The sequence below is a fragment of the Lepisma saccharinum genome, chromosome 6 (genome assembly GCF_977018435.1).
Source record: "Lepisma saccharinum chromosome 6, izLepSacc3.1, whole genome shotgun sequence".
NCBI classification, from domain to species: domain Eukaryota; kingdom Metazoa; phylum Arthropoda; class Insecta; order Zygentoma; family Lepismatidae; genus Lepisma; species Lepisma saccharinum.
Genome location: NC_139234.1, coordinates 43,852,666 through 43,874,768, shown reverse-complemented (window position 1 = coordinate 43,874,768; position 22,103 = coordinate 43,852,666). Strand labels below are relative to the sequence as shown.

The 22,103-nt window shown below is 36.9% G+C and overlaps 2 protein-coding genes across 5 annotated transcripts in view; one reads left to right on the top strand and one right to left on the bottom strand.

Annotated features, from left to right (window-relative positions):
* The window catches only part of LOC145988722 (uncharacterized), a 34,401-nt gene extending 19,099 nt beyond the window's left edge, over positions 1-15,302 (bottom strand). The window contains exons 1-2 of the mRNA XM_083123831.1: positions 15,147-15,302; positions 3,637-4,125 (exon numbers count right to left, since the gene is read on the bottom strand). Coding sequence (XP_082979957.1) covers positions 3,637-4,106 — 470 coding nt within the window. The 5' untranslated portion in view covers positions 4,107-4,125; positions 15,147-15,302. The remainder of the gene's footprint in view (positions 1-3,636; positions 4,126-15,146) is intronic.
* Positions 15,303-15,724: 422 nt separating this feature from the next.
* LOC145988718 (uncharacterized) overlaps positions 15,725-22,103 on the top strand; it is a 363,608-nt gene continuing 357,229 nt past the window's right edge. For all 4 annotated transcript variants that reach the window (XR_014441777.1, XM_083123825.1, XM_083123826.1 and 1 more), the window contains exon 1: positions 15,725-16,191. Coding sequence is in view for 3 of the 4 variants with exons in the window: in XM_083123825.1 (XP_082979951.1) it covers positions 15,781-16,191 (411 nt within the window). In the remaining variant the exon portion in view is untranslated. The remainder of the gene's footprint in view (positions 16,192-22,103) is intronic.

Genomic DNA, 22,103 nt, shown 5'->3' with positions numbered 1-22,103 from the left:
ATAAATACAACAACACGTTATATCCCCCCCCCCCCCATTTGGAGTTTTCTAGTCTCAGTTCCTTCAAGAACTTATAATCGATGTTGCAATGTAAGACAGGAATATTAACAATGCCATTTAATCAGAAAACTATTTTTTTCTACAGAATTAATGAAAATTTCACATTTGGTATAATTACAATTGGTGTAATCTTTTTTACCCATTGTTCTAATTGGAATATTGACAAAGTTGAACATGTATGTACAAGGTTGTCACTCTAGGACCTTGATAAAATTCAAGTATAATTCCCAGTTTTCAAGGCGAACTTTCAAAAAAATCAAGGGTACAAGTAGATGTTTCCTCTATTTGAACCTTACATATTACCATCTAACCCCCCCCCCCCACACAAATATATTAGCAATATGAAGTGTCTGTGCGATTCCAATTTATGAAAAAATTCTAATTCAATTAAACGGTGTGTATATATATTTAATCTAAATTACGGAGTTTACATTTGCCATTTCACATACTCAGATTCGAAATACATCCAAAACACAAGTCACAAATCTTACGGGATATAGTAATCTACATAAAATTGTAAATTGTCTAAAAATTTCAAAGTTGCCTAATCAACTTCAAGATATCTTCCAATAATCTTCCATCTATCAGATAGATTGTTCTGTAAAGGACACTAACAAACAAATGGGTTGAGAGAATTCTGTTTTATTTTTCATGCAGCTTTCTTTTCTCTTCCTTCCTTGGTAAAAATAAAAGCTACAACTGTGAAAACTTGCCTCAGGGCATTAATAAATATGTATAAATTCAGTGGAATTTGGATTAATGGAAGTTGCAATTTTTCACGTCTACGCAAAAAAATTCACATATAATTCCCAGAATTCAAGGAATTCCCGGTGAGTAGCCACCCTGACGTGCCTCTTGCAAGCACTTGAAAAATAGTAGGGATGGGACAGATTAATCGGTACTCTATCAGTATCGGCCAATATAAGCATATTAGTGTATTGGTAATATTACTGATAATTTTACAGATCCGATATATATATAAATATCTTAAACTGAGTGTAATATTCTGCCATTTTGTTATAATTTTTATGGATGTAAACATAAAATCTCCATCTTCTAATTTTCTTAAAAGTAAATCTCTAAATATGGAGCTTCTTTTGCATTGCAGTCATCTGGTAACATATATTTATTAAGAGGGTGAATGAACCATTTATATTCTTCAATGACCATTTGGAATTTTATATAGGATCGATAGAATATTGGTAAATTCTATACTGATACTTTATCAGTATCGGCCAACATTTCATATCAGTCCATCCCTAAAAAATAGTAAATGTTTAAGTTTTTATTTCATGTGTGACCCCACATTTCACTATTCAAGATGATCAAGATACTGAAATCACTTCAACACCCTCTTTTAAATGCATGTGCACATTTATAGTAGCAGTTTTTAATATGTATTGACTGAAAACTGCTACTATATATATTAATAAAACTTTGCATGGCACATACAATTATAAGTGTTCAATATGTGTAACAAAGGTTATGAAAATATAGAAAACAATGTACAATATAAGCCATATTAAGTTACACACAAATAAAACACACCAGCCTAGCTATGCCCACAAGTATTTGCAAAAAGTATGAATTATCAAGTGCAACTAAATTAGCCTTAAGCAAAGAGGAGAAATATTTGCTCTTGATTTTGTTCGCAATATCTTCAAAATATAACACAAGAATTGAAACTGAAGCCTACATAAAACATAAATTGTACTTTCAATGTCTGTTTATATCTCAGCGAAACTAAGAACTTTACACTTCGGAATTATACATTTTCCTAGATAAGATCTTTGTCCTTGCCATGATATCCAAAAGCGACATAAAATAACAAAAATAAAAGTTTATCTACAGTGCTCTGTAAAAAGTATAATTCAAGTTCCCCTTTTTTCATAACTTTTGACAGATATCAATTAAATACAATACTGGAATGATCCGATATAAAATAATTAACATTTCATTCATCATAATGAGAAAAATATTTAAAAAGTTTAAAAAATATTAAAATATTTATTAGTAGTTCTTTTTCCAAAATATGTTCTTGCACTACTCATTATTACTTTTTATATTTTTTTCTTATTGTGAAACAGTGGTTAATAAATTAATCTGATGAAGTTACCATTGAAAAATAATTTGTAAATAGAAATGTATTTCACAAAACCACAAATTGAATAATTTTTTTATAAATATACAAAATCAGTAAAAACTATTAGAAATATTATCAATAAATCAATATGCATTTACTGGCTGATCCTAATAAAGTATTGATTAATCTGCTCTATTCTTACTTTACTTATTGATGAAACTGCATTCTGTACTGTAAATAAATATTAATTAATAACAATACATGCAAGCCCATTTTTAAAAGCAATTTGTTTCATGCTCTTAATGACTAATGGTAAACTAATATTCTTAGACCATTTTTGAAGTTATCAGCGGCAACTGATAAAAGTCACTTACAGATAGTAATGTTTAACTTAGAAGATAAATACACTTCCATGTTTTCTTTGTAAAGTTCAGAGAGTAGTTCACCATTCATCTTCAATTTACTGTCAAAAACATACCTTCATATCCAGATTTACAGAAGACCTTTACCTTGTTATTGAATATTTAATTGAACATCGTACCTCCACCATGGGAGTGTCAACATTGCCAGGAAAAAAAATTCTGTAATCAGTGCAGAAAGGTATTTGTCTGGTAGATTACATGTTGACAGTCTCCGTCCACACCTTTTAGATTGTAAAATGTTGCATAGTTACATGCTGGTATCCAATAGGTGTTTCATATTGGGAGTAATCAGGCAGACAACCTATCAACAAGTTTACAAATGAGTTCGAATACAAGATCATTGCACAATACATTCCACCTATTAACCTGAAATATGCTATGTTAGAGAATGGACATATTTTGTTCAGGTAAAAATCAAAACAATAGAAAAGAATGTGGATGACCTTAAATTACAAAAAAAATCAAACTTTAGAAACACTGATGTATTATCAATTTCTGTAATTTTGTAAAATATCTGTTGAAATGTACACAAAACCTAACAATTGAATTTAAAGAAAAGTGATATACATGTACTAATGCACATGGCAGGAACAGAATTATCTAAATTTTTGGAAAATGGTGAATATGGCTTATTATATCTCCTAATACAATTCAATGCAGTAGGTGTTACCAATAGTACTAATGATACTAGACACAGTTCAAACATTGGCATATAATCTGGATTTTTGTTGCCAAAGTAAAGAACACACCTTCACTGGCATACAAACTTAAATTTACAAATTAAGTGGTCATACAGTTATCTTCTTCTTTACATAAATAAAAAAAAAATGTAGGGATCATGATAAAAATTAGCAATGGCAACATGTAAACCAACAACAACTTATTTTATTTGTGAAATCTGGTAATGTGCATTAGAAATGTTGGCAGTTTTAACAATGCATTTCATTTTGACAAGTGAAAATAAAATGTAATAAAAACCTATACAAATTGAGCAGTGGTCAAAGACTTACCAGCTCATATGAAAATAATGTATGTTAAAATAAAATATATAGACATCCATAACAGGCTTACCTTGACAAATTAGCATCAAAGCGATCATTCCCATCATCAGAATAATTCTCATGATTCCTCTTTGAAGACTGTCGATTATCTATCCTATCCCTTTCTCTATTATCTCGAGCATGTCGTGAAATCTCTGTGCATCCATGTCTACTCGTACCAGAACTTCTGGTTAAATCAGAGCCCCTGTTATCTCTTCTTTCCCTTATTCTCTCATGGCTGTGCTTCTTGTGTCTCCTTTTACATTTTTTCACCTTCACATTAGGAATGGACTCATCTGAACTAGACAGAGATATAGACAATGGACTATCATTGCAATTTTCTCGTTTGATCCTCTCTTTCTTCGAGACCTGAGAGTCAGATGAGTTTGAGTCGCTTGAATCATCGGATGACACTGAGGAGGATGATGAAGAAGATGATGAAGTATCATGCTTCCTTCTCCTGTGTTTCAATTTTTTTGATAAGTCATGAGAATGTCCCATGTTCTACTTTGACTGCAGCCTGAAAAAGTAACAATCAGAAGAATCAAAAATAAAGGAACTGTAATATAAGAAGTTGTTCTTCCCCTATGAACTACAATTTTTGCAAGTCTTCAATTATGCAGTTAAGCTCCTTCCTTTTACTAACACCTCAAGATTTTATTAATTATACACCTGAATGTGAGATGAGCTGATCAAGTAATTGGCATTTCAGTTGTTTCGCCACTTCTGACAATTAAAATCATAGACAGGTGACTTTTAATCACAATAGATGAAAGAAATAACAGTTTACATACATTATACAATCAAAATCACCACATATGGATATTTCTTGTTTTGCACAACTTTTCTGTTAATCACAACAATGAGGATGTATAGTGAACTTTTGAAATTGAAGAAGGAATATATGCAAAATATGTTACATCTGGAATATGAACCTAGGGTGTTTGGGTGCAACCAACACTACCCAATATAGCTGAAGAATTCAAAGTTAACATTTCATGAATGCTTCTTTTTACGTTCATTTAGTAAAAGATTAAAACAAGACAGAAAAATCACACAACACACAACACGACTGTAAAATACCGTTGAAGTTGATGTTTGCATTTATGTTATTTACCATAATTTTTCTGCCACTTTTGCAAATCACGACGATAAGGATGAAATTGATGAAAGAATATTCACAAAGAGGATGGTCAGGTACTTGAACCTGGAAACTTCAGTGGCACTTTCAAAACTCGACATAAACTTTAAAGTTGCAACAGGTACCCTTGACACAGTGTATCCTCACGAAAAAGTGAAGAACTTTCCATGGTTTATGAAAATTATGTTGTTTATGAACATTTTCTGTTGTTTTAGATCACGGAGATGTCTTATGGTAAGTAAAGTAGGGTGAATCGGGGTAAGTGTGATCACGTTTTGGGATAATTACACTTTAGTCTTCCATAATTTGCGCAGCCTCATTAGGACCAAGATGTTTCCTGGTTCAATTTATTCTTGATTACTGAGTGAATTTCAATAACTTCCCCGTACTCAGTTTCCAGTACAAAAATGAAATAATTTACAACTACCATGATCACACTTCCCCAATGAAGTGGGGTAAGTGTGATCAGGGCAAGGTAAAGTGTGATCAAGGCTATTTTCTCCTTATAGGAATGTTATAACCTATAGTGGAAAAGTGTGATACATGGACTTATGTGTTAGCCAAAATTTCCCAGAACGCACTTATTATATGTGAAGCAGGTATCTTTTGCCACGCCTTTCCAAGGAGTTCAGAAAAAGCATCTTTACCCAGTGAATTTCCAACATATTTTTCTTGCCAGTCTAACAATAAAGGATTCCACACATTACTTTTCAATGCTTTAACCCTTAGTACGCCGCACGGTCTGACGAAAGTAAGCCCAGTGTCGCCGAGGCTTTGAGCGCGAAATTTGAATTTGTATACATAATGGAGAAAAATCGTAATAACTCTGGCACTATGGGACCAATCTACTTTGGATAACTTTTGTTTTGCAGGTAATACATCGGTGCATGCAACCATGTAAAATTTGGATGGCCCAACCACTGGGGGGGTTACGGGCGGGGCCTGCATCCCCCGAATTTCAATGAAAAAAACATAAAAATGTGGAGTTTGCCCCCTCTTCTCCAGCTACTTTGGGGAGAAAACCGGAACTTTTGCTTTTTTTTCAAAGAATGGACCTTCCGCAACAGAATGAAACTTGATTCATGTTCGTGGGTGCAATACAATTTGAATAATAAGGCAAAACGTAAAACTCTCTTTTTTTCCTCAAAACAGCGAATTTGCATATTATTCATAAAATTGTTATAACTCTGACCAGGGTGGCTACTACAAACAAGAAGAAATGAAATTCCCTGACTTTTCCAGGTTTTCCAGGACAAAATTTACATTTTTCCCTGACAATTACAAACTAAACTAAATCGATGTTTTTGCAAATGGAAATAATAAACTCATACAGATCCACGTATGGTTTTGTTAAGTACCAATATTATCTTCTATTAAATTGACTTAATTTCTCTATTCTCTATGATTTGAATTCAAACTGCAAAATAGTGAATTTGGAAAATTATTACAATTCACAAGCTAAGGAAGGATTATGGAATTTTGTCATACGCAGTAAGTTTAAAATAAAATACTTGATTATTTTTAAAGTTACGACTAAATGAGATAAGAGTGAAGAGTGATTGATTAAGAAATACAATTTGTAATTTATCAGTCTCCTTATACATTCTCGGTATTATATGTTGATATTTCCACTGAGGTTTGGAACCCTCTGCTTGCAAAAACTATGAGTGCGGACTCATTTTTCAATGCATAAAGCTACTTCTCTCTTCTCTGTAAAGCAAACAACTTAACTCTTGCATATAAGTGAAACAACTGAATCGAACAAAAGAAAGTGTCATATTTCCTTACATTATCGATGGGATTTCTGCTTCAGTACAGTATATCCAAGTGAAGTGCTGTGAAACTGACAACATGCAGTTATACCATTAATTCTGACGAAAAGGGTATGTAAGTATTAGAAACTTAACGCAAGGAATTTATAGAATTGCATTGTATAGGTACCTGATTTAGCTAACCAACACATTAAAAACAGGAACACACTAATAATAAAAGCTTCTGAAAGTTCATATACGAGGGGCATCCTGAAAAAGCTCCAATGGTGCCTATACGCAGCACTAGTGGTCGGAGAGCGACACACACACATACAGGCAGGAAGAAGTGGCATGTAGCTGTAATCTGGTACAGTTGCAATGTAGCCGGTTTAAGACAGTTCTAGGTTAAAGATTGCAGCTCTCATAAAGTCTCCCACAGACTGCGATGTAGCCTACATTGCATGCTCAGAATTTGGCACAGAGCCACCAGCAATTGTGTGAGTTGTGCAGACCGGACGTCGTGAGTGATAGTATGTTCAGACGATGGTGCAGACAATTCACAGAAGGCCAATTGAATGTGCACAACCCCATAGAGCTGAGTACACACGGGTTCTTCGCATCACTTCAGGTGAGAGATCTTAGACCACTCCCTGTACAGCCCTGGCCTTGAATGTACCTACTTTCATCTCTTTGTTTAACTGAAGAGGTTTCTAGCAAGGCAAGAATTTGACAGCTACATTGCGGTAGAGATAGTTCCAGTCTTTGCTGTCAGACACATATACCATGGGCATACAAAATTTAGTGCCATGCTGCGACACATGCCAGAACAATGGTGGTGATTATGCTGAAAATTTTTCCCAAAATTCACATTTTCATTTTAGCGCATTTTCTGGTAAATATCTGAAATTATACCTTCATGGTGTTTTTAAACTACTGTTTCAAATTGTAAGTCACATGGCTATTGCCTCTTCGCGAGAGTTTGATATCTTGAAAGTTATTTTCCATACCCCTTTATTAATTTTAAGGATTTTAGATAATGGAATTTTGGGGTGGAGTTAGGTCCCCACACTTTCTTGATCACAGCTGAAGGTGGGGGTGATGTGATCAGCACCACACTCCTGGCTACCTTTATCCCTCAAAGTTTCCTCAAGGTACCAGCTTCATATGATGCTGGGTGGGCACCGGAGCAGTTTGAATAGGTGGAAAACATCCCGGTTCTCCCCCACAGGGGATCGACCCCGGGTCTCTCACATAGTAGTCAGATGCCCTAACGACTGAGCTCCATTATTACAAATGCCGATAGTGTGCACTTAGCTTGGTAATTCAAAACATATCTCGTGCGACAAATACGAAGATGTGGATCCCGTGTGACGGTAGATACGCACTCGATCTCCTGTTAGAACCCTGAAACTTTGCTCCGTGATGCAAATGGTTTTAATAGAAGTTGAAAAAATCGTGGGAAATAAATGATTTAATGTGGCTGTCGGAATTATTCCACGTACGTATAACTCTATAGTTTACTCTTGAGTAAAATGTTGGAAAACTTGCATGTTCTATGTACACTAACATGGCCTAGAAAAGACAAGGATGTTGGATTTCATGTTTTAAAATTGTTTTAGGACATTTCTTTAAAAAAAATTGCTAAAAATGCCTACAATTCGCATTTTTTTTGCCAAATTCGCATTATTTCGATATTTCAAACAGACAAAAAAATGTGTCCCGACATCACTGCACATTCATAAACATAGTTTCGCAGCAATTACTATTTTTCACGGTTTTGGCGTTTGCAAAAAATCAATGTACCTACTAATTGGAAATTACTTTCTGGCCACCTCTCGTATAAATCAGTAGATGGAAAGTGAAAATTTAGCAGGGCTGGCAGAGAAAACTCAATTCTTGAATGAGTTGAATGATTCGAGTAAATATGGTATTAAAATATTTACGTATTTATTATTAGTATTTTATTTCATAATATTGGACATTAACTTCACTCAGTGAGAGATTTAAGACCATCTCTCACAAGATTAAACAGACAGGACAGAGAGTGGCGTTAATTTCATTGCAATACTAGTGTTGCAGTAAATTGGAGGTTGGGAGCATGCACTTGCCAATTTTTAAAACGTTCACCAATGTAGATTTATGTTTCGCTTTTTCGTGATAGTATTCAATATATATCCAGTTTGGTTGGATTCTTCTTGATATCTAAGAATATTGCAATGTCATTGTAAACGAATGTAACTTGTGCGAAGCCAGTAATACGTCAGGATGATAAAAGAAAGCCTTCGCAAGCACAGCTACATTCAATAAGGTGAAGTGAGCCAGAAGAGAAATAAAATTCCAGCAGCATATTTGCAGTCTAAAGCTCTTCTTGTTTATGCATGCAATTTTTGTTGGATGTTTCAGTCCATGCAATTTCTGTCGCATGTTGTAGTGAGATACTTTGTCGGGTGGTGATATTCGACAAAAATCGTATGTATCAATGGAACATATTTGTTTCCATGTTCCTTCAGTTTGCCCAACAAAATGCCTTACTACGACGTCCGACAACTATCGGATGGCGCCACCCGCTCTTATCCCCTCCATCTGTCGACAGGTCCCCTTACTACTCCCATACGGACAAGAAAAAATGATAATTCAATGCATTGTCCACATAATATTTAGAGGCTTAACCTTTACTCCTCCGATGATACCAACCAAATGGTATCATCAGAGTAAGGTCGTACTGGCCCGATGATACCATATGGTATCATGGTGCTCATTACGAAATGAATGTGCTTTTTGGACCTTCATACTCTTATGTTTGGGTGGAAATTCTGACTCAGGTCTGGAGCAAGCCTGGGAAATTCATATTGATGACCAACCTCCCCCTCCGCAACATATCCATGCCACATTTCCGAACAGAGTTTTATTTCACATTTTGGCTCATTATTCAACTTGTATGGCACCAAAGAACATGAAACAAGTTTCATTCTCTTGAGAAATGTCCAATCTTTGAAAAGAATACTAAAGTTCGCATTTTCTTCCCAAATAGCGGGAGAAGAGAGGGTCAACTCCAGATTTTCATGGTTTTTTTCATTGAAATTCGGTAGTCGCTCCCCCCAAACCCCCTTTCCTCGGTTCGGCGTTCTGAATTGTACACCGATGCATTACCTATTTTTTGTAAAAAACTGTTTCACATTTTGGCTTATTATTCAACTTGTATGGCACCCAAGAATATGAAACATGTTTCATTCTCTTGAAAAATGTCCATTCTTTGAAAAGAATGTAGCAAACTCCACATTTTTGTTTTTTCCATTGCAATTCGGGGGTCGCACCACCCCAAACCCCCCTTCCTCGGTTCGGCATTCTGAATTGTACACGGTTGCATGCTATGATGTTTTATCTGAAAACCAAAACTTATCCGAAGTAGATTGCTCCCATAGTACCCGAGTTATAACAATTTTCCTCCAAACATGCAAATTACCTATTTTTCGTAAAAAAAGAAAAATCACATTTTGGCATATTATTCAACTTGTATGGCACCAAAGAACATGAAACATATTTCATTCTCTTGAGAAATGTCCATTCTTTGAAAAGAATACTAAAGTTCACACCTTCTTCCCAAATAGCGGGAGAAGAGGGGGTAAACTCCAGATTTTTATGTTTTTTTTTTCATTGAAATTCGGTAGTCGCTCCCCCCAAACCCCCTTTCCTCGGTTCGGCATTCTGAATTGTACACCGTTGCATGCTCTTATGTTTTAGCTGCAAAACAAAACTTATCCGAAGTAGATTGCTCCCTTACTTCCCGAGTTATAACAATTTTCCTCCAACAATGCAAATTACTTATTTTTCGTAAAAAAAATAATAATCACATTTTGGCTTATTATTCAACTTGTATGGCACCCAAGAACATAAAACATGTTTCATTCTCTTGAGAAATGTCCATTCTTTGACAAGAATATGTGCCTTCTCCCCAAAATAGCGGAAGAAAATTGGGCAAACTCCAGATTTTTGTTTTTTCCATTGAAATTCGGGGGACGTGCCCCCAAGCACCCCTTCCTCGGTCCGGTGTTGTAAATTGTACACCGTTGCATGCGCTGATGTTATAGCTGCAAAACAAAAGTTATCCGAAGTAGATTGCTCCCATAGTGCCCGAGTTATAACAATTTTCGTCAAAAGAGTGTTTGAAGTCAATGAAGACGAAATTCCCTGACTTTTTTTGACACCTCAAATTCCCTGACTTTTCCCGGTTTTCCAGGTTTGTCGCCACCCTGTCTGACAATATGGGACCAATCTACTTCGGATAACTTTTGTCTTGCAGGTAGAACATCAGTGCATGCAACAAAGTAAAATTTGGATGCCCCAACTGCAGGGGGGGTTAGGGGTGGGGGCTGGATCCCCTGAATTTCAATGGAAAAAACATAAAAATGTGGAGTTTGCCCCCTCTTCTCCAGCTACTTTGAGGAGAAAACCGGAACTTTTGCTTTTTTTTTTTCTTCAAAGAATGGACCTTCCGCAACAGAGTGAAACTTGATTCATGTTCGTGGGTGCAATACAATTTGAATAATAAGGCAAAACGTAAAACTCTAGCGAATTTTAGCCAATTTGCATATTATTCATAAAACTGTTATATAACTGACATTATGGGACCAATCTACTTCGGATAACTTTTGTTTTGCAGCTAGAACATCAGTGCATGCAACCATGTAAAATTTGGATGTCTCAACCACGGGGGGGGGTTACGGGCGGGGGCTGCATCCCCCGAATTTCAATGAAAAAATCATAAAAATGTGGAGTTTGCCCCCCTTCTCCAGCTACTTTGGGGAGAAAACCCGAACTTTTGCTTCTTTTCGTTCGCACTTGCATCTTGTGTAGCTACTGTCAATCTACTTCTTCCCTATTGACTCTTTGTGGAAATATGTCCGGAAGGAAACGATTGTGCGTTAGGGAAATCGATGAGCTGTTATATGATACGAACTGGTTTTCCTAACAGAGGAAGGAAGGAAGCCTTTGCAATTGTTTGCTTTGTCTCTACTTCTGGATAGACTCATGCTTCTGTCGCCTCTGGCTATCGCCAAGCTTCATTGCATTTCTAACATAGAGGCGACAGAAAGCTGACACCGCCAAACCTCATCATATCCCCTCTCTCCTTGCTCCCCCCCCCCCGCCACTACTTCAGCTGGATCACCAGGTCTAAACACAAAGAAGAATGTGTGCCTTATCAGTACTAAATCACAGCGTTGGAAGCTTGGAGGAAAACAGCATCGTAAATACCAAGCATTCATTGTGTCTGTCAACTGAACAGCGAACACGTGAGCCCAAAGCCCAAACACGTGACATATTCAAGAAAGGAGAGGGGGTGGGGATTTGGAATTTTCGTAAACACGATTGCAAGAACCTGTTCCCGACCGAACTGCCAGTGTTTCAACCTCAATATACAAATATAAGTGTAGCAAACCCTCGATAATTGTATCTAAAGCTGTTAGTTGCATATGTGCAACAACGGGTACAAGGGACATACGTTTTTCGTTGCACAGGTGCAACGCGGGGGACTAAAGGTTAAAAACAGCAACATCGAGGGGTTAGAGTATTGCGCTGCTGTGTGGTGGCAGCTTGAGTATTGATACATTTTCTTGCTGTGCCAAGGTTAGCACCTCAATGGAGAGATGGCTCACATGACCGTCCAAAATGATTAGCAACGGCTGTCTTTCTTTCGGAACGGATGGAAGAAATTGTGTTTCAAACCGTGAATAAAAACGTTGCAAAGTCCATCCAAACATTTTCTGTAGCACGGTAGGTTGTACCAGAGAATGCATCTTTACTCTTCAAGCTGGACTACATGTTCTTGCCCGTGAATATTATGGGGAATGGTAAAATGTCACGGGCAGCATTGACACATGCGAGGACAGTTGTTGCTTCTCTTCCTGTTCCTTGGGTCCGTCATTTAGCAGGCAACCCTATGCCACCAAAAACCTTTCCAGTGTTTACATCATGGATGAATGTTTCATCCAGGTTGAACACATTTTCAGGCTTGTTTTGCAGCTGCAGTTCTGTTATCAGACATTCCAGAAGATCAAGAAACCCATACACTATGAAGGGGTCCTTCTGAACCTTCAAGCGCGTGCGCTGTGATTTCGGAGGGTCAGTTTATGCCTCTGTGTAAACCCATGAAACCATTCATGACTGGGTCGCCCATCTTTGAATCCTGTTTGCAACTGATTTCCAGTCACGTACTGTTCCACTAAGTTGATACACTCTTTAATGCTCAAACCAAAGCCCACTTTGTCAGGGAACGTAAATGTGAAGCTAACTCCTCCCCTTCTCTATCAGGAATCTTAGTGTGTCTGCCTCCTCCATCAGTTGACTTGGTACTTGTTTACTATCCTTCGGACACATTTATTTATTTTTACGGAAGAAACTACTTACCGTAATAAGTTCCTGTACCATTGTCGAACATCGGGAAGGTGTTTTGTGTGATGGGGAATGTTTCATGGCTGAAATTCATGTTGTTTGTTGAAAATTAATTCTCCGACGGAGAAAAGCTAGCCCCACGAACGATTGGCACGTGGATAGGTTAGTTCTGTTAGGTTAGGAAACAGTTAAAATTTGGTGTCGTGTTAGTATCAGGATCTAGAAATTGGAAATAATTGCGAACCATTGGCGCTAGGCACACGAACCATTGGTGCGTGGTTAGGTTAGTTCTGTTAGGTTAGGAAACATAGTTAAAATTTGGTGTCGTGTTAGTATCAGGATCTAGAAATTGGAAATAACTGCGAACCATTGGCGCTAGCCCCACGAACCATTGGCACATGGTTAGGTAAGTTCGTCTCAGGCAAGCGAAAAGACCTATCAGAAAGACGTACGGGTAATGTGAAAAATTGCAATTAATTTCATCAAAACAATGTTGATACACCTTCAGGAATGTTCCGTGAAGCAGATACGTAAGTACGAATGTCAAAAATTGACGAAACGAAAAAAATTAGAGGTGTCAAAGGATAGTAAATTTTTACCGAAATATTTTGTAATGGCATTTTCACATGCCACTCCTGTATGCTTGCAGCAATGACCACATATCCAGATACATTCAAAATATGCATGATCATCAGTTCCAAATACTTAGAACAAGCTGCAGCTTCGGTTTATAACTGGAGATCACACTTACCCCAATTCACCCTACCTCTGTCACCTTAGCTGAAGCAACCCAGCCTGAAGGATTCGTGCATGTGAACATACCACCAACACAACAATCCAAAACATCAGACAGGATGTTGCTAACTCCATCATAAACACAAAATATTAGCTAATGACAGAAGTCAATAAATGGTAAGTTTCATACATTGGATACACATTTCTTCAATTTTACACAAGAAACTACGTACGGAAATGAGTTTCTCCAAGGTTTACAATGTTCGTCAAGGTATTTTCTTTCATCGTGGAATATATTTGACCGGGAAAACATGTACTTTTCAAGAGAAATAGCTCACCGACGCACAATTGCCATTACTTTCATTTGCTTGCCTACAACAACCACATGTTGCATACATTTGATGACGTAAACCCCTGTCAGTGTTTCAAACCCCCTTTTTTTTACTATGCTTGCCTAACGTAACCTAACCTTATCGGAAATGGTTCGTGGGGCTATCCGTGTATGGTTCGTGGGGCTATACATCAGCTACCCGTGCATAATGTATAATTTCCACTGGTGATGAACACGATAGTAGGTATTTTTCGGTGAAGAAGGAAGAAACACTGCATACCCACAACTTGAGTCAAGATGTGCCCGCCATATTGTGTTCCGGAAGCGAAGAAAGGAATAAAAAAAGCAATCAGAATGTGAAATATTGCGTTTGTTTTCGTGTAAAAAACATAATGGCACCTTGAACTATGTTCCGCAATACACAATTGGTAAGTACGAACCATGCGAAACACAAAATATCCGATTTTAATGTGTCTCCGATCTATGAAACTGGTATCTGATAAATCAAACACGAAGGATTGAAAACTTACGAAACCAATCTAGGAGTGAAACTATCATTAGGAGTGTTAGGTTTGAGGATGATAGCAATTTTCGACTTTTTTGGTAGGTTAGGAATGCTACGTTTGGTGGCGTTATCGGTTTGCAGGTTTTTTTCTTTCGCTATTTGAGTGTGCTCTGTACATACAACCGGTTTGTACTAATAAAAAAACGGGGAAAGTATTTAGAAACGGGAGGTTTTTCACTTATGCGGGACATACTTTCAGATCAAATATATCAGTTATTAAAGATTTCCGCAACCGAAAACATTTTATGTTACATAAAACATAGAAATTTATCAACTAAAAACGAATTCGACATAATTCTAGAGGGGGGCACAGTAGGTCAAGCACCTTTATTAGTTCCCATTTCTTGCGAAAAGGAATAAATGCAAACAAAAAAATGGCCATATTATGCTATCAGAACATAACACATGTAAATTGTACACGAGAAATAATCTTAATAACGGATACATTTTACAGGGAACAAGCGTGTAGCTACATGAATCAGAAGAGAAAAGAAACAACAGTTCTCATAACTTACACATTTGGCGGATTTTATTTGTTGGAAAACACCATAAATTTAACGTGCATGAACAATATTTACATCATACGTTGCTAAATATTACGACTTATATAGAAAATTGTTTTTGTTACCTGATTTTGAAATATATGTTCAAGCCTTTCACAAGTTAATTGCTATTATGTTTACAATTTATGAGTTGAATCGGTAAAAATTAACTGGTTTAGTCGGAACATATAATAGAAACGGACATTTTAGAAACAGACTTTCTTACCCATAGTTGCCAGGTATCGTCCTGTGCGGTCCTGAGATTGATCATATGTCGTTGCACCAATATCACTGTATGGGCTGAATTCGAGTAGTTTGGTAATTCTATTTAGTTGAAATGATGTTCAGTAGACAGTACTGAAGCAAACTCTCAGTAATTTATACTTTCGGTTAACTTTGTTCTGGCTATTCTAAATAATGTGAACATAAAATTTAATGCGTGGGGTGGGCTAAGGATTTGGGACAAGATAAAAATATTCCTCTTCCACACTTTATCTTTTTCTGTCATTTGGTTTTGGTAAAGGAAAAACTTGTTTATGTCCCTTGAAATGAAATATCTGCACATGAAGCATTACGTCTTTTCTAAAGTCTTCCATTCCAGAGTTGTTTCTCTATGGAATAGTAAACAAACAGCAGAAGCTACCAGCAGAAAATTTTAAAGATGGCGGGAGAGGATTAACTTTTATCGAATTACAAGTGTCAACTTCTAATACTTTGAGAATGAAGAAGGTGATACAGTTCGTCAAGGGTAAAAGAGAGGAAAATAAATGTCGTCGGAGTACTAGTGCAAGTTCTGTAGAATCGCGTAGTTCATGTGGACTTGGTTTTGGAATTGACAATAGGACAACTAAACAGCTGCATAGTTCTCTCGAGGATGTAGCTGGATACAGTATTGACATAAATCTTAAGGATAAAACTATTAGTAAACTTCATAAAGCAGCCTTACAAGGAAATCTAGAAAAATTAAAAACAAGTGTAAAGAAAACTGATATAAATGTTGTTGATAGATTTAATCGAACACCTCTACATCTATCCGCGTCCCAAGGCAATCGTAGTGTTTTGTTATATCTTATAGTTAACAGAGCAAAAGTAAATGTCTGTGACAGTGATGGGAAGACTCCTTTGTTGAGGGTAAGTTGAGAATAATAACTGAATTTTAAGTAGATACGATACACAAAAAATAAAATACAGTGTGGTAACAGGGCTGGATTGGTTGCACAATACATCCGTCCACCCTTCATTTGTAGGAAATATTGCAATTTCTACTAGAAAGAAATGTGTTGCAGACTAAGAGTAATCCTCGAAGAGTTGAAAGTATTTTGGAAAATACTTTATTACTTTCTTTATGCTATTAACCCAGCATTGGTCGACTGTCAAATTTCGTTAATTTTTTTTGGTTCTCAATATCATTTTTTGTTCATTATGAGATTATTCCACATTGTTGTTTCATCACGTCCAGTGTACTGTGGCCCTGAACATTTCTTTGAGTTTGATTGTCATCTTCGACGGCTGATACTTCACTGTTGCTGTCATGATAACTTATGCCAGGCTGCTCCTCACGTACACTTTTATGGTCTGTATCGTCCATTATCCATTGCAATATTTGAGTATTGTCCATCATGATGAAAATAAAGTCTCTTAAATTCAAGAAGACCAATACAATTCACGAAAACAAAAAATATACGAAGAAAACAGACCCGCGGTTGATCGACATTTGAACATCATGCTAACATCTGACAATTTGTTGACAGGATCATAATACAGCTCCTACTAATGGAAGGGAACAATCTACCCTATTATATTTTCCCGCCCATAATGAAGCAAAACATCTAGACTGCGTCACAAAGAGCTTTCGTATTTTACAACAGATATATCAGCAGATAAATTTCAACGTTAGCACAGCGCCAACCCGTCAACCAGCGATAGGTTAAGTGTACTTTACACAAGGGTAACAGTGTAGTATAGGGGTGATGGATTTCTTCAATTTTACAGAAGAAACTACTTACGGAAATCACTTTCTGTATCATTTTTTGTGTGAAAAATGTTATGTTTTTCTATGAAAATATGCTTGCCTAACCTAACCTTACCGGAAATTGTTTGTGTAGCTATGTATTAATGGTTTTTTGGGCTGTGCGTCAATGGTTTGTGGGGCTACGTATAGTTTTATGAACTAAATTTTAACTTTGCTTGCCTAACCTAACCTTACCGGAAATGGTTTTTGGGGCTATGCGTCAATGGTTTGTGGGGCTATGTATAGTTTTACGAACTAAATTTTAACTATGCTTGCCTAACCTAACCTAACCTTACCGGAATTGGTTTGTGGGGCTGTGTGTCAATGGTTTTTGGGGCTATGGTTCATCGAGCTACACAGGTATTTTTCGGTAAAGTATGTTGGAAACACTGCATACCGAGTACGGTAGTCAATCTGTACGCACCATATTGTATGTTACACAACTCAAAGAAGGAGATGAAAGAAGTACTCGTAATGTGAAAATTTGTCGTAAATATCATGAGGAAAGCCTATTCACACCTAGAATGTTCTGCAATGCAGAATAGGTAAGTAGGAACGTTTAAAGTAACAAGATAAATGAGTCAGAGGTGTTACCCTGTACTACACTAGTAGTGACACAAGTTCTGATTGTTTGATCCTGAACTAATAATCGCCCGCGAGCACACTTTTAAGTTATATTCGTGTCTTGAGACACATACTATGCTGGAAGAGTGATTACTTGCTGCATGTTGAGTCAAGAAGCATTTTCCCTCTTCCGTATAATTCAGCATGCATAGCTCTTTGCGAGCACACATTCATTTACTGTTGACTTGGTTACAGACTGCCACTGTTACTATGTCTAAATACTTTCGTTATTAGTTTAGGGAGGCCAGGTTTAGGGCTTTTGCCATTAATAAAATACCCCTACATAATGGTTCAGATCTACTTTAAACTGTGTGGCTGGTAGCACGCTGCGTGCTTTTTGAACTGGTTGTGTGTAACCCCTTAACTCAAGAAAGTAGATTTATTTTAATTGTTATGATTAAAATATTTTACAATTACCAGTAATTATGTACTTTCGTCACAGAAAATGTTGGAAATGCCCATGTACTGCCACAAATGTTTCACATCTTTTGAGGAAGTTTCTTCAAAAATCACCTCCTCATACTTCTGCACAAGTTTGTTTTCACATCAAAATTCTACAAAAAAATCCTTTGTTCTAAGGTGTACATATGGTGTGGCCAGAGGTGTGGCGTTCATGTAACCGGTTACCGCAAGTAACAGCAAAATGTAAAGAATTAAAAAGTTCTTCAATAAAATGACAACATTGTTAAATACGTTAACCAGCAGAGTTGCCGTCGAGTAGATATTGCATAGGACATGTTTTCTCCAGCCGACAGAAGCGAGGGAGGCCGTTCAGCTACCCTGAAGAGATAACAAGAGGAGAGGGTGCCAATGCAACGGAAGAGCGGGGGATGACTTTGGGAGTGTGCTACGAGGTTATTCATATGCCTGTTCAGTGGCCCAGTTAGCAGGCAGGCCTGCTGGATCAGGCCAGTGTCCACATTGAATTGGCAGAAATGAGCTAAATCTCACCTAAAATGGAGATATTATTTCTGTGAAGCAACTAGAGGTATACTGCAAAGCGAAGGCTGGATTTAACTACGACTGAGACCAGTTAGGTAATAGACGAAAAGATAGTTCCTTGGTGCAATTGGTGATTTGGACAAACCTTGCCCCAAAATAATAAGTTGGCAACAGTAGTACGTACAGCTGAGCTTCTCTTCCACATTGACTGTTGCTGGAGGAGCAGAGCGGAGTTCTGTCGTCTGCTCCCCACACAAACGCCAAACTGACCCAAGAAAAGTATGGTTCTTCTTCTTCTCTCTTGCACCTCATTGCAAAGAAATGAGAACTTGACAAGGGTCCACTATTATTCATTAGATTTTCACAGTAACTGTTTCGTGAGTGGTAGTTCTTTCTAGGAGTGTTTGTGGCAAGATCACTGAAGGGATTGCAAAAAATGAACGAAATGAACAAAAATCTAGATCGAAGATGTTTTTTTACAGGGGGATAATGTCTAGGAGGCATAATCATCGTACTGATGGCCGATAACACTTTTGGAAAAGTCGCCATGCCACTGGGTATGGCATTATAACAACACTAATACCACTTATCTATTTACCACATATTACCTCAATAAACTACATAGAAACAAATATAAACCCTTCTTCAGCATGACACATCTGCCCATATGAAAGGGAATTCTAACATTCATGGCAGACAGAGAGGTACCACGTTCCTGAAGCATGTGTCTGTTCTCGATAATACGTTGTTGAATAGAGGTAGACCTATTACTGTGTTCAGCATTGTTCTTACTGAAGAGATGCTTGACACAAATTTGGCTTGGAAAACTACTAAATGCGCTATGTGCTTGCGTTGGGGGGGTATGTACACTTCGCAACATATTATTTGACCGCCCTGAAAAATTTCAAAGTCCGGAATTCGTAAATTTGGCAGCACAGCGCTTCAGAGCCAACTCAGAGTAGCCAACTTTGCAACATTTCTTCTTCCTGAATGAAAACGCTCGTGATTTTTTTTTCATTCTTTCACATTCTATAAAGTAAAGATACCCTAAAGCAGTAATAAAATATATGAGTAGACAAAAATATGTTAAGTAGAAATACGAATGTTGAAAATGTTTCAAGATTCTTCGTTCTGAATTTGAAAATAGGAATATGTATGTGCATTGTGAAACACTGAACAGGTTCTCATCCACCTGGAAAGAATTGCTGTCAAATTTGAATGCAAGAAGGCAAATTTATGATGATTTTATGCGAAATGTTCAGTAAAGATACCTTGCACAACACCAAACGATTCTGCAAAGTGTGTCTTTTCCTTGGTTCTTAGCGAAAAATGGTTCGAAACTCCGGCACAATGTTGCTTTAACTGAGATTAGCGTGTTTTACAGAGCTTTGTGTTAGCAATCTCCTGGAGTAGTTGGTTAGGTGACAGCACTTTCGTTTTTTTTACTGTTTTCGTCAAGATCGAAACATCGTAAGTTCAAATCCCACCCTCTCCTTATTATTTTTTCCTTTTTATTTACCGAGTACGAAGTGTTCTAATAACGTATTATAAGATTATATGATATTAAAGTAAATATTTATGCGATTCATGCTCAGTGGAGGCGATTGGGTTTCAAAACTGATGAGGCAAGGTGGGGGGAGGGGGAGGGCAAGGACAGTTTCTTTCCCTTGGTAGATAATGTTTAGCACAGTGCTGGGTCATCTGCCCCTCCACACTCCATAATCGTCGCCACTGTGCATGCCTCAAGTAATGCTTCTACTAATGTTTTTAATATTTCAGTGATTGGCAGGATTTTAGGAAATACTTTTCGTTTCATTCAGCTGTTATAAGTTAAAACATATTAAGAGCTTACATGTCAACTTTCTGCATCCGGAAATGCTGGACATAAATCGCATAAATATCAACGGAAATATCCAAGAAACGTAGATAAGCATTCTCGTCGAAAGCCGTTTACGTCCCGAAAAAGATTTTGCAAAGAAGTAAGTTTGAACCCATGACCTTGCATTCCATAAGCAAACGATCCCCCTACACCACACGGTTCACGTTATTTTATGCACTCGGTTCGGATTCCACTTTAAACTGTAGGTCCAGTCCCGATTAGCCTTACTATGCATAAAGTTGACTTAAAACACCAAAACAAACCAATTCGTCTCCTTTCAGAGTGGGCCTTCTATGATACTGTAGTCGGCCAGCATCCGAAAATACAGTTCTGCTTCACGTATACCAGAGTGTAATTGCATTTAATATTGTGACTAATTTTACTTGAAAACTACAGATTAAAGCGATAATAGTGTCCAGACAAAGAACCTCAAAGTAGATCTTTACACAAAGTATTTTAATCCATTGCCAAACATTTCAGCTAAGAATAATATTATGCTTTTCCATTGACCGTATTTTCGATTCATGGTGAATTTGCTAAAAGGACCATGTCAAGAAACCTAAATATGTAAGTTTTCTTAGTAAATGCATTTAAAATGCACAAAACAACAGGGAAGGAGCAAAATAAACCTAAAAAATAAGTAAAAATGCAATAAAAACTGTTAAAAATACTAAACTAAAAGCCAAAAAAGGCCGAAAAATGCCAAAAAAAAAAAAATTAAAATAAATTGTTTTCCGGCTCTGACTGAAGGGAAACGGACATGAAATCAGGTTTAGCATTGTTTTAAGGGTCAGAAAAAAGTTGATTTTTCATCAACTTCCGGACCCTAATTAGTAATTATGACCATTGAAAATGTTGGAGGTAGCTTACTTAAAATTTTCTTGCTGCGGGATCGTATCGTCCCATATCTCCACTTCATAATAAAGAAAAACATCAAGTTCATATTTCGAAAATATGTTTTTCATATTTTGAAGTTCGGTAGTATTATCTTTTAAGGTTTCCATTGTTTTAATTTCACACATATTTTATATTTCATACGTTCCTCTCTCTATTCATACAGTCTTTGGAAAAAAGCTTAAGTTTCTTGTCAAGAGGGTCTGGTTAAAATGCCTCCTTTTCGCTCTCCTGTTCCTACATTAAACGAACAACAAAATACTTCGTAACTAAACGACTGCTTGCTCAAAACACGGAATTTTTACACAATTTACAAAATATGACAAAACGCCAATAGACATGTTCAACATTTTTCCCTTTCAGCTTTTCTCGATTTTATCTGAATTCGTTTCCTCATGAAAATTGCCATGAGGAAATTACAGATATGACATTATGTGTGAATTGGTTTCTACAAACTGGTAGCAAAATTTAACATGAGCTACATGGAGAAGAGGTAGCGTGCTTGATTCTTACGAGTGAGGTCGTAGGTTCGATTCACCAACTAGGCAGGATTTTTTTCAGGAGTATATCGTTGGGTGTAAAGTTTATCCACTGTGCTAAGAAGTTAACATTGGTCTCTGTATTTCACGAAAGGAAATAGTAAGAGAAAGTTATTTCGATGATAGGAGGAAGTCACATGCCACGTGGAATGCG